The following is a 13465-nucleotide window of genomic DNA, read 5'->3' as shown; positions in this document are numbered from 1 at the left end:
ATTAGGTCTCATACTTGGCAGAATTTTAAAAAATGTTTTGTGGTGAAGATAAGTGACTATGAAAAGATAAGATTTTTTTTTCAGGAAAAATAGGCCCAACTAGTAGCCTAAGTAGATCATACAGGTTGGAGGAGTTCAGAGAAGACTTCACAGATGAGCCACAAGATCAGGGATCTCTGAAGGGCTGGAAGGGTTCCGACAGCAAGGAGGAGAGTAGGCAGGGAAGAGGTCAGGCAAAATGCAGCAAACGGCTGAAAGCAGCTCGTGTAGGCAGTAGTAGCAGATGAGACCAGAAGGTGAGAACTTGGGCCGCATCACAGAGACCTACAGATGCAGCCTGGTTACAGGGAGGCTGAGGTGTCTGGGAGCACAGTTAGATGAAAGGAGCATTTCCAGAAGACGGACTTGGCAGTGGTGACTGGGGAGGACAATTAAAAAGCTGTTTCAGTAGTTTGGAAATGAGGCAGTTGGGACCTGGATCAGTGCCCTGCCTGGAAACTATTAGCAAGATAAAGAAACAATATATAAAAGGAAGTATTCTTGAAACAATGATAAATAGCTGAATTTGGAAGATGAATGGGAAATATTAAAAAGATATGTCAAAACAGGGTGATTTGGAACCATGAAGGTTTTTAAACTAAGAGGCACAGACCAAAAATTAAATTTTTTTTTTACCTTCACCAGAAATTTCTCTCCATGGATTTGGTGGGTACATAAATGCAGCATTCTGGATTTGGTCATTTATATCTTCATCTTCATTAAAAGGAAATGTGCCACTGAGGCTCACATAGACGATAACTCCCACTGACCACATATCTAGAGAACGGTTGTAACCTTTGCTCCTAAGAACTTCAGGGGCTAAGTATGCTGGAGTTCCTACCACAGATCTCCTGAATGACTTTTCACCAATGATGCGTGCAAACCCAAAGTCACATAGCTTCACCTGGAAATTAAGGATGATGTTAATTTTATATTATTGATATAGATAAAAATATACATATCAATTTATTTATACATACCTGTCCCTAAATATGATATGGAATCATTTAAACACATTTGCCAACTGTATTGACTATGAATGTCAAAAGATCATACATACAGAAGTTGTAAAATACCCTTTTCCCAAAAGGAAGATACATTTATAACCCTATGATCCATTACTAACAGTATGAAGAACTTTGCTAAGTGCTCATTTCAAACAATCACTTTTGAAGTTTAGCTTCCAGAATGCCAAATACCAGACTGGTGTTATCAGTGCTCATCATTTTTGATGAAATGGAGGGTGCTGATCATTTATCATTTAGCTTTTAAGGAGACCCCTTTCTATCTGTAAGCAGGAATTATTTTTAAATCCTCAGTGGCCTCACAGTGCCTGTATAAAGGTACTCAAGTGTTTGCTAAATGGAAAGTAAGTTATGATATTTAAAAACTTACCCTTTATTTTACTTAATCCTAGAATCTCTCTTCCCAAGGTCACTATATATTGGCAAGTATACACATACCAGCTCAGGTGTGTTAAAAGATAACTATTAATGTGGCCAGTAAAAGAGTAATACTAGAGATTGCTTGAAAGAATTAAGAGTAGCTTTTCTATGACTATGGAACAAAAGATTGCTAGTTAGATGTTTAGATTTAAAGAGTTATGTCTGAGGGTAGCCATAGTCACTACCATGCTCTTTTGAAAGAAAGCTCTGGAAATATAATGAGCTTGCTGCCTATTCCTCTAGCAGAGGTTCTAATTCTGGTGATTAAGGATACGTCCATGCTAAACAGCAAATGCCAAGTACTTCCCTGAGGGAAATGCCCAGATTCACAAAATGTCTTCACTAAAAACGTTAAGATGAACTGAGAGATGGGGGATTTGGCCTCTCAAAACCAGTGATACACATAATGACTGGAAAGCAAAGATGGACCTTCACACATGTTTTTATGATGTTTGTTTTGTATCATTACTGAATTTGGCTACTTCCTCTGAGATTCAAATCCTATTTGAAAAATAGGATTATCAACCATGAAGAAATGTGAACTCTCTTTTCCCCCTCATTAAATGCCATATTTCAGCTAATATTTTGATAAAGTTGACTTGGCAGTTTGGCAACTGAAAAAAGAGTGGCCATGGCTGGCATTTGATTAAAAAAAAAAATGGTATCAAATAAATGACATTATTTTCCCTTTGATCCTAATGGAGGTCAGAAGGTTCGAGTTTTAACCTTAGCTGGAGGGGTGTGCATCCTTTGCCCATACTCCTTTGTAGATCAAATGAAATAATATATGGAAGCACTTTATTTAAAATATAGCATCAATGCTCATGGCACCTTTTTGACCTCATAAAGACAGGGGATTACTTTTATTCTCATATGCGTTCTAAGAGGAATATGATTACTTCCTTAAATGTAAAAGAGTTGAATAATTTTTAAAAATATCTTTCTTTGAAAGACAATCTGAGTTGTATTTACCAACTGAATAGTCATCTGTTGCCCTTATTCTAGCCTCCTGTCTAATTGTTTTTTAAATAAGTGCACATAAACAATAACTTGGAAATAAATTATTCGAGTTGATGACAGTCATGAGAAACATTCACAGGCACCACCAATGTATAGTCCTTAGGATAAATGATTCAGACTTTGGGTTAAGAACCATTTTTAGGTTATGAGATAAATCTGAATCAAGATGAACACGTTTTAATGAAATAAAATTTAACCAAGTAAAAAACAAAATGTGTGTATCATATGCAGGAGGCACATTATCATCATACGTATGTGAGCCCCGGTAGTGATGGGAAATGTAATTCTTCCATGGGTTTTGCTGAGAATGTTTGAAATACAGTACTCCAAAGAGGAAGCGTTGGCTGCCTGCCTCAGCCAAAATCTCATCTTCCCATTTCAGGATTATCTCTGTTTATTTCATACAGAATTTGTCCTGAGGACCAAGCACCAACCAAGGCTACCTCTTCCTACTTCATTTCCAAACCACAGGGGAGTGGTGAACTGTGCACAAATCACAAAAAATGACTCCTTAAGAACTGGTCTAAAAAGTCATCAGGTGTAAAAAGTCTTCATGAAAACAAACAATATATCAATAATTTGGAAAGTCTCAACTCAAATTAGTCAGGTCTAAATCCTCCCCGGTAGTTACAAGCTGAAAGCTTTATTTCTGTAGATAGTTATGAACTGAACCTACAGCACTGCCTTGCATTACATGTGTGCTTCATAATGCTGTCACACAGATACTCAAAACCATACTTTAAAAAGGCTCTGGAGAATAGCTCACCTGAGGAAACGGCTCTGCTGATGCGAGCAGCACATTTTCTGGCTTTAAATCACAGTGCACAATATTCTTAAAATGCAGATTCCTCAAAGCAACAAGTATCTGTTATTGAAGAAAAGAGAATTTTTTTCTGTTCCTGGATAAGTCACAGCTAAATCCTAATTGGACCCCCCGAATGGTATAATAATTTGAAAAGTCCATTACAGTTCATCAAGATTTAACTGTAGGTGTTATTGTCTTCTTCAAAGTAACAACACCCACAATATCCCAATATGTGAAAAGCACTACTATTTCTCATAGTCCTTAATTTTTCTCTAGTTTCAAAAAAAAAAAAAAAAAAGTTTAAAATACCTGTGTAACCATGAATTTAGTTATTCGTTCTGGAAGTCGACTTTTCTCACTAGATAAAATCATTTCGAGCATATCTCCATGTAGCTTTTCCATCACTACAAAAACTCGTTCCGGGGTTTCGAACATACATTCCAGGTTTACAATCCCAGGATGGTGCAAATTCTGAAGAGTTGCAGAACATTATGTGACCAACTTGGGTAAAGTTTTACTATGCAAATATCTAACAATGTACTGCAATTAACTGTATGGAATAATGGCACAAAAGATAGTTCAGAAAAATAAAAGCAAACAAAATAAAAAGGATCATGGAGTTTGATTTTCAAAGTTCTGTACTGAAGAGAAGATGCACGGGAAGGGAAAGAATGTTTTCCCAGTTTGATTATATAACTACCCTTGTCCATTACTGCTTTTCCTTTCTTCTCATCTTTTTAGTCTTCTGATGGTATTCTAACTTTATGCTATCCACAAATAGGCACCAACTGCCAATCAAAGTTTTAGCCAATTACACAGAGATTTGGTTCTTCAGGGCTGTTTGTAAAGGTCTTGGCTCAACAGGTGGCTTTGTCTTTAAGGTAGTTATTTATCTAAGTCCTGATCTCATATTATATCTTGATTTGGTCTTCCCTATTTCAGGTTCAACATCTCTACCACCATCACCCGATTTTTCTTAAGCACTATTAGGCTCACAGGTTGGGGCTTCACTGATAGCTCAGTTGGTAAAGTATCCACCTGCAATGCAGAAGACCCCAGTTTGATTCCTGGGTCGGGAAGATCTGCTGGAGAAGAGATAGGCTACCCACTCCAGTATTCTTGGGCTTCCCTTGTGGCTCAGCTCATAAAAGAATTCACCTGCAATGTGGGAAATCTGGGTTGGGAAGATCCCCTGGAGAAGGGAAAGGCTACCCACTCCAGTATTCTGGCCTGGAGAATTCCATGGACTGTATAGTACATGGGGTCACAAAGAGCTGGACACGACTTAGTGGCTTTCACTTTCAGGCTCACAGGTTTGAAAAACACAAAGCTGAATGTGACAGTTAAAAAAAAAAAGCAAACTATCTTACTGGTATTAAACAAAACTTCCTCAAAAGTGAATTTGAGAAGCCAGCCATACTCAAAAACATTTAATGGTTATTTCTGGACATAAATCTAAATTTCTGGGTGAATTTTAGTATCTTCAATAACCTGGTTTCATTTTTCTTATTCAAACTTAAATGCTCTTAAATACTGGCCCAAGTGATTAAATGTTTTAATCCTTATTAACAGAAATAGTTTTTTCTTATGCTTTTTTTCTCACACTGTGGTATCTAATTATGCCAAGAGGGCAAACGTTTTTCCAGCCTGTGTGAAGCTGGGCCCCATGTCTCAACTGTGTTTTGAATCCACCATTCTCACTTCCCGTTGTAATGGCTCAATTTTCGCTCACACTGACTCTCTTCTGGACTACTGTAGCAGCTGCCCCTGCACTCTCCACGCAGTGGTGCTTATCCTGCGGTACTGTACTACATGTATACTATCTTACTCTCTAGTACAGTACTGACAGCAGAGACCGTGACTTATCAATTTTCGCTTAACTTCTGAATCATGGTTGGTGTTTTAGAAGTGTTTAGAAAATGCACAGCAAGCACAAAGTAAATATTGTTTATAATCAGCTTAAAACAATTTAATGGTGGTGTTCCAGGTGGCAAAATAAAAAGTGACACAATCTTACAGTAGATAAAGTGAAATACCCCAGTGGTGGGGCATGATAATGGCAGTAAGCAGAAGATTCAAAACGTCCTAACTCTGATCAACTTAGAGCTATAAGTGTGGCTGGCTGTCCCCTATACACTGCAGTCAAATCACCTCTCAAGTTTCTCACCCCCAACCCCTGCCATCCTTGAGAACATATGCATGAACACACAAAAACAGAACTATGCTGTAACATAATTAACAACTTTTTCTATTTGTTTAATGTCCTATTTCCTCTGGAGTCTATTTTGGTAAATTATAGTTTCATAGAATTAATTATTTTCTCCAGGCTTTCAAGTTTATCTAAATAGAGTTGCACAAGATAGTATCTTAGTGAGTGAAAGTCACTCAGTCGTGTCCAACTGTTTGTGAGCCCATGGACTATACAGTCCACGGAATTCTCCAGGCCAGAATACTGGAGTGGGTAGCTTTTCCCTTCTCCAGGGGATCTTCCCAACCCAGGGATCGAGCCCAGGTCTCCCGCATTGCAGGCGGATTCTTTACCAGCTGAGCCACCAAGACAGTATCTTAAGATTTCCTTAATTTTTTTCAGTATTTGTGATCATCCTCCCAAAATGTTTTTGTATTTTCTTGTATTTTGATTCAGTTGGACACTTAGTTTGTTGCTACCCCACCCACTAGCTAACCAGCTTTTGGATTTACTGTACTAAATTTATTAACTTCCAGTTTTATCTTTGTTAATTCTGTTTTCCTCAGGTTGACTGTTCATCCTTTAACTGGAGTTGGACTCAGTTCATTTATTTTCATTCCTTCCTCATTAAGTATTTGACATTTCTATGAGTAGTAGTTTAAAAGCTCTGATAAACAGTATTTTCACAATTATTTTCTAAATACTTGGGTCATGATTTTGCTCTCTGATTCAAGAATTAAGACTTTAAAAAGTTTTTTCAGGTGGTGGGAGATTTTTTTCCCCCAGTTTTATAATATATTTGCAGTTTTAGTACATTAAGATAAAAAACATTTTTTAGCTAATAAAGTATTTATTTATTTGTGGGTACAGAGTTCAATATAAACTGGTTAGATCTACCTTATAATGTTTAGGCCTCTTCTGTTCTTACTTAGCTTTGTCTACTTCATCTGTCATGGACTTTTATGTATTTGTCTGTTCCTCTCTGTATGGTCACTAGTTTTCCTTTAAAGTTATTGACGTCATTTGGTTTAGCGTGATTTGCACTCTTCCACTGAGAGTGCCCTTCTTAATTCATTTCATGTTTTCTCTTGAATTAAATCTTACTAGGTCATGACGCCCCTTCACTTTCTTCTATCTGAGAGAAACCCAGGGAGGCTGTCATGACTGCAGACCTCAGAAAGAGCCAGCAAAACCAGTTCTTGTTGTGGTGCCTCTTCCTGCATCTGCCCGGTCCATCTCCACTCTTTTGGGAAAAAGTTATACCTATTTTGTGTATCTGAACTCTCTCCTATCTATATTAGAGTATGCTTTTCTGTTTATCATTTTTCTTGTAGCTTCTGGGTGATTTCCAAGAAGAGAAGGGGAAAATACTGAATTTCCCATTTACATAGGGAGCCAGGAGAGCACTTCATCTTTTCTCCCCCTACTTTACTACCCTCCTCAGGCAATAACAAAAGATTTTACATTACCACATCCTTATGAAATGAAAGTAACAAAATCCCCCATAGTACAATTATTTAATTATGTTCCTAGTCAGGCAATATCAATGAAAAGAACCAGAGTGCTATAATAATAAAGTGTTTACATTGTATATTACCTGCAAATTCCTAAACTTAGTTTTATTAACATCTGCAGTTGGTAACATGGGAAAAATAAGCTTCAGTATTTAGTTCAGAGCTGTATTTGTGATCAAAGTTACACAGAGAACTTATATCTGGAATCTAAAGTTTGACACAAATGAACATTTCTATGAAACAGACACAGACTCACAGAAATAAAGAACAGACTGGGGGAAAGGGGTGGGGGAAGGATGGATTAGGAGTTTGGGATTAGCAGATGCAAACTAGTACACATAGGATGGATAAACAACAAGGTCCTACTGTACAGCACAGGGAACTATATTCAATATCCTATGATAAACCATAATGGAGAAGAATATATATATATGTGTGTGTGTATAAGTCACTTTGTTGTAGAGCAGAAATTAACACAACATTGTAAATCAACTACAATACAATTTTAAAAAGTGACAAGGAGAAATCAAGTCTTATAAATAAATCCTTAATATTTATTTTTTGCATAAAAACTGGATATTGAGAAAGAGTCCAAAATTAGATATGAAAAAAGATCTCTAACAATATTTTCAAACCCTAATGCAGAGTCTGAATGCTACTATCCAGACTATTTTAAAGGTAGCTTCATAGGAGGAGGCAGCCTTGAAGGGACCACAGGTAGCTTGTAGACCACCATCTTTTGATCATCTGGGAAAAAGTGAGGCAGGTGTTAGTAATAGTGACCAGTAATGTAATAAATGTAAAATTAATTACATGTTTACAACTTTCTTACCTTCTTCTCCAAAGAAGCACCAGGTTCAATAGGCTGTGTCTTCTTGAACTTCACCCACAAGCAAATAGGGCTCTGACAGCATTAACTATTACATTTTCTTAAATACCATGCAAAAGCTACACAATGAATCAATAAACATTTGCATATTATAAATTAAATGTATTCAGAAAAATAAAGCTAACTTTTAATCTTCTAGATGACTTCCAAAACAGATAAACATGTTACATGAGAATAAAAACTCACAGTAATTTATTTTATGGAATTTAACTCATTGCCAATGTATCTTTAAAAGTATAGCTCGATGGATTAAACTGTTATAATGAAATGGGGTGGCAGAAGTATCAACGTGTTTTTAGTTCATGAAGTGATGAGTTAAGAATGAAATTTGAGCTTTTTAAATTTAAGACTTATGAAAATGTGTTCCAAACAACCTACTACCATGATGTCAGTCCTTTTAACTCCTAGATTACTATAACGTAATTTTGCCTTTTTTTTAAAAAAGGGAGTCAATTCAGAAGCTCACTGGCCTCTCATTGAGCCAAAATGTTATAAAATGCAAACAAAGAAAACAAAAACAAAATCTTACCAGTTCACTAGACAGACTTGGATTTAAAAACTCATAAATCAAAAATTAAAACCAATACAAAGCAACTTTTTACCTGTAAAATAGCCACTTCATTACGGAGCTGACTTTCCTGTTTTGTAGGGAATCTCATCTTATCAATTACTTTAATAGCCACATCCCTTCCAGTCTTTCTGTGTTTTCCTATTTTTCAAAAAAGTCCAGGTAAGAAAGAAGATGCAAATTGATGTCACATACAATACAGAAGTTTCATTAGGAAGTTGTCCACAAACTGAAATTGAAATGTATTTACTTTTGTATTTCTTTTAGGGGGCAGGCTCATTTTGGTCTTTCTCCATCACTCACCTATAATTACTATAATTTTCCCTTATAGTAACTGCCTCTAATAAAGGCTGTTTTATTATTTGCAATAGCAGGAAATTTGAATGAACTTGTCTGCTGAAAAATAATCCACCTTATTAAATAAATGAAAGTTAACTATGTGATTTAGTCTTCAGAAATTCTGTCAAGATACAAACACTACCATGGAATTCATTTTACTCTAGGTTCTTTGCAGAGTGATTTAACTATATATTAGGGTAAATGTTCAAGCAGAAACGCCAACTAGTCGTGGTGAAGAATGCAAAGGGTTTAACATTACTTTTCTACCTTGCATCATAACTCGTAAAGTAGCTTTACATATGTTAATTAATATACAAGCCAGGTTGTATAAGCCCCATTAAACTGATGAAGACACTGAGCACAGTGAGGTTAAAAGGCTTCGGCAATGTAAGTCAGAGAGTGAGATAAGATTTCAGGTGTTCAGACCTGATACACCATTTGTGCCAACCGCAAACAAATGGGCAACTGTGTGGGAAAACCAGTGGGGCACATACTTCAAGAAATGAACTCTCAGAATCCAACATAAACTTCAAACCACACAAACATCTTTCTGTGTAAGCTACAAGAAACGATGAAAACTATTGTGAATTTTCTGATTCTCTGTTTCTTTTTAAAGTTTTCCATTTAAATTAAGAAATTAATACTTCCATGGGGTCCCTAAGAGTCGGACACAACTGAGTGACTTCACTTTCACTTTTCACTTTCATGCATTGGAGAAGGACATGGCAACCCACTCCAGTGTTCTTGCCTGGAGAATCCCAGGGACAGAGGAGCCTGGTGGGCTGCCCAGTCGGACACGACTGAAGTGACTCAGCAGCGGCAGCAGCATAGTGAAAAGGACTTTTCTAAAATTATGCAGATTAATCTCTGAGGAAGAAACCACTTGCAAAATTGTGAAAACATGCTAACAACTGGCAGATGGTTTTTAAATTTCCTAATTCTCTACATTATCTACAACATGCAAAAGGCTGCACCTGCTTACCTCCATGAAGTGAAGTGAAGTCGCTCAGTCGTGTCCAACTCTTTGCGACCCCATGGACTGTAGCCTACCAGGCTTCTCCATCCATGGGATTTTCCAGGCAATAGTACTGGAGGGGGTTGCCATTTCCTTCTCCAGGGGATCTTCTCAACCCAGGGATCGAACCCGGGTCTCCTGCATTGTAGACAAGACGCTTTACCGTCTGAGCCACTAGGGAAGTCCTTACCTCCATAGACGATACCAAACTGGCCTGAACCAAGCACCTCATCTGCAAAGATCTGGTAAACAGTACTGATGTCCTATTTGGGAAAGAATAGTGTTATTAGTTCCACGAAACCATGTCAATATCTCTGATTCTTATCATTCAAATACTTAAATACATTTCAGTTTTTATGGTTGAGGGATTTCTTTTTCACAAAATACTTTATGAAATACAGACATTCTCTGTCCTAAAAAAGACCAACTTTACTATGACTCTTACTGTACAACTATAATGTATTTTGTAAGACCACCACTGGGGGAAACATGATTTGTATTAAAAAATATATTTATTAAGTAGTGATCTATAAAAAGTAAATTAACATAAGAACTAGAATTAAGAAAAAAGTTTTACCAACTTTACTATTAAAGAGACTTGCTATCTTTGACTTGAAAGAAAAACTCAAAAGTTTTATATTTTTGAGATCAGACTTATTTTGAAAGACTGATGAAAAGAGTATGTGTAACTCATATCTACTCCTCTATCTTCTTCCTTCCCTTTCCTTTTTTTTCCCCATTAGTGGCTGCTGCTGTCAGAATATTCTTAGAAAGCATTCTCAATCCTTCCCACAGATCCTTGGTCAAGGTGTCATTTGGGTATGTGCTACAGTCTCCATGAAGCCAGGGACTACACCCATTTTGTTCAATGTTACATTCCCAGACAGTGCCTTCTCATGGTAGTCACTGGATTGAATAAACCAAGTTTATTCAAGGCCTCATTCCCTCATTAGTAAAGCAGATATAATAACATCTATCTTACTGGAATTTTATGAAGATATACAAAGTGTCAAGTCTAGTGCCTGGCATATAAAAATCAGTACTTCCACAAACGCTAATTTCCATTTAAATTAGGTAATCTTAAATAAGCTGAATTCCCTGGGACGTGGTCTTTTCATCTGTAAAAATGAAATGAGAAAACTTCTTTCTCTCACCAGTAATCTGGTTCCTATGCTACCTACCAACCCACTCCAATATTCTTGCCTGGAAAATCCCATGGACAGAGAAGCCTGGTAGGCTGCTGTCCACAGGGTCGGACACGACTGAAGCGACTGCACATGCACATGTGCTACCTGGACAAGAGCCACACAGATCAAATCTCCCTGAAACCCTCCATCTCCCACAACACAACTGGATATCCAGTTTCTACTACAATCTTAGAAAACCCAACATTTATGTTACTGGACAGTAACAGCTGGATGCCCCAAGTTGAAGAGTAAGAGGGATTTGAATCAAATACATTTATATACAGCTTTTGGACTCCTTTTTCTAGCCTTTTTTCTAACTAATACAGGAGCCGGCAAACTAGGCTTGTGGGCCAAATCCAGCCTGCTGCCTCTTTCTTCTGTATGGCTCCTGAACTAAGAACAGTTTACATTTCTAAATGGTTGAAAAAAATCAAAATAATGTCATCTTGTAAAACATGAAATTATATGAAATTCAAATATAACTGTTCACAAAAAACTTATACTGGAAAACAGTCAAGCTCATTCCTGTATGTACTGACTATGGCTTTCTCACAATGGCAGCGGAGTTGAGTTCGTAACTGTATATGGTCTGCAAAGCCTGAAATATTTACTTCCATCCCCTTATAGAAAGTATGCTGACCCCTAATGTAAACCCCTACATGTACCAGCTAAACTGAATCCTCACTCTGCCTTAAAATCTTGCATTTTCTGTTTCTCTGTACTTCCATGAAATTTTCTCTCACCGCCATCCTCTCAGCACTCATGTCAAAACTCTTTTTTAAGTACATTTCAAGTTTTACTCCCTTTAGGAAGTTTTCCCTGCTCTGACCCAGAAAGTAGCCTCTCTCTTCTCTTTGAACTAGTCTATCACTCTGTAATTTCTAATGTCACTTATGAAAAAGTTAACTTTATTTTCATAATTTAAAAGGAAACTGTCTCAGTTTCCTTCATAAAGCAGAACTCCTCCAGGAAGTTATCACCCACAGTTCAGTCTAGTGTCTTCAGGCAAACTGCACAGTACTCTGGCTTATAAACTTATTTTCTAGTTAAGACTTTCACATTTTATTTTCCTGAATTACCCAATCTGCATATTTTAACTGTAATATTTACTTACCACATTCTCTTGGATCTGACAATTAGATACAGAGATACTGGTAGACAAATCTTCTGTAAAATGAATGATGTATGGGGAAAAAAACTGTTAGTATATAACTTAGTAATACTAAATATTTTGACATGTGAATACTTACAGTACCTTAAATTTTAAAAACTAGCTAACATACAGTTAATATCATTACATTAAAACAAAATTTATCCATAAACAATACTAATCCAAAACAGGAAACTGGTAAGACAGAATACACATCCATACAAAAGAATACTATCTACACATTTAAGGATGCAGGGCTGTATAAGTATTGAGTCAGAAAGCTATTTATATTATTAAGTTAAAAAGGTAAGTTTCAGGGTAGTGGCAAATGAATCAAAAACAAAATATGGTCACTTCTGGTGAGGGAGAGAGCTGGGGTTGAGGAACAAAGATTTTTTTATATGCTTCTATACTGTTTAAAAAATGTATAGAAAGTATGCATTATGGTCATAAAACATTAAAATTATATAAACATAATTTTGAAATATATGATATATATTAAATAGTTCATAAAATCAAGTTGTAAAAAGATCATACATCTTTTACAACAAACATGACTTTTTTGTGAAAATAAAAATATAACAAGACCGTACAAATAGAATAGACTCCCCTCTTCCCAAGCCATCCCCAAATCAAGAAATATACACCAAACTATTAACAATGGTTTTCTGAGGGGAGAGATATACAATTGGGAATAGGGATACATGTCACATGATTCTCACTTTATATTACATATTTCTATAAAGTTTAAATGTCTGTATTACTTTGGTAAGCAAAGGAAGTAACTGACAAGAAAAATGGGAAATTAGAAAAGTAAAGCAAGAGACTAGTTCTCAAACATCTAGAATCTCAGTGACAACTCAAAGGAAAAGATATGAAATTTCTTTTATAATCCCAAATATAAAAACATAAAACTTCATTAAGAAGAAAATATATGCAACTATACATCAAAAAATAAGTAAATGACTGTGGAAACTCCATTTTAAAATATTAAGTCAATTTTAAAATATTAAGTCAACCTTAAATAACCCAAAAAATCAAATATTAATGCAACAGACCAAAAAAGCACAGCATCAACAAAATGAATGAGCCTAAAACTCTGCTTTTCAGTAGTTCCAGTTTTCTAGTTTAAGTCAATATTTATTTTGTTTCAAAGGCCTCCACTGTCTTAACTCCATCCAGTTTTCATTTCTATCACTTCCCAGGAGAACTCTGCTCCAGACTGGCTGCTGTAAGGACAGCAGCATCAGCAGTAGCAGCAGCACAGTAATAGTGTCACTACTAGGTCAGGAGTGGTGCTAAGTGT

General features: G+C 36.3%; 1 protein-coding gene across 1 annotated transcript in view; it reads right to left on the bottom strand.

Moving 5' to 3' along the window:
* Nucleotides 1-13465, bottom strand: part of PRKD3 (protein kinase D3) — a 77422-nt gene that overhangs the window by 4739 nt on the left and 59218 nt on the right. The window contains exons 11-16 of the mRNA XM_068980899.1: nucleotides 12124-12176; nucleotides 10013-10085; nucleotides 8503-8609; nucleotides 3619-3780; nucleotides 3271-3369; nucleotides 676-943 (exon numbers count right to left, since the gene is read on the bottom strand). Coding sequence (XP_068837000.1) covers nucleotides 676-943; nucleotides 3271-3369; nucleotides 3619-3780; nucleotides 8503-8609; nucleotides 10013-10085; nucleotides 12124-12176 — 762 coding nt within the window. The remainder of the gene's footprint in view (nucleotides 1-675; nucleotides 944-3270; nucleotides 3370-3618; nucleotides 3781-8502; nucleotides 8610-10012; nucleotides 10086-12123; nucleotides 12177-13465) is intronic.

Source organism: Capricornis sumatraensis, chromosome 1 (genome assembly GCF_032405125.1).
Source record: "Capricornis sumatraensis isolate serow.1 chromosome 1, serow.2, whole genome shotgun sequence".
NCBI lineage: Eukaryota > Metazoa > Chordata > Mammalia > Artiodactyla > Bovidae > Capricornis > Capricornis sumatraensis.
Note: the sequence above shows the minus strand (reverse complement) of the source record. Positions and strands in the feature narration are given on the sequence as shown.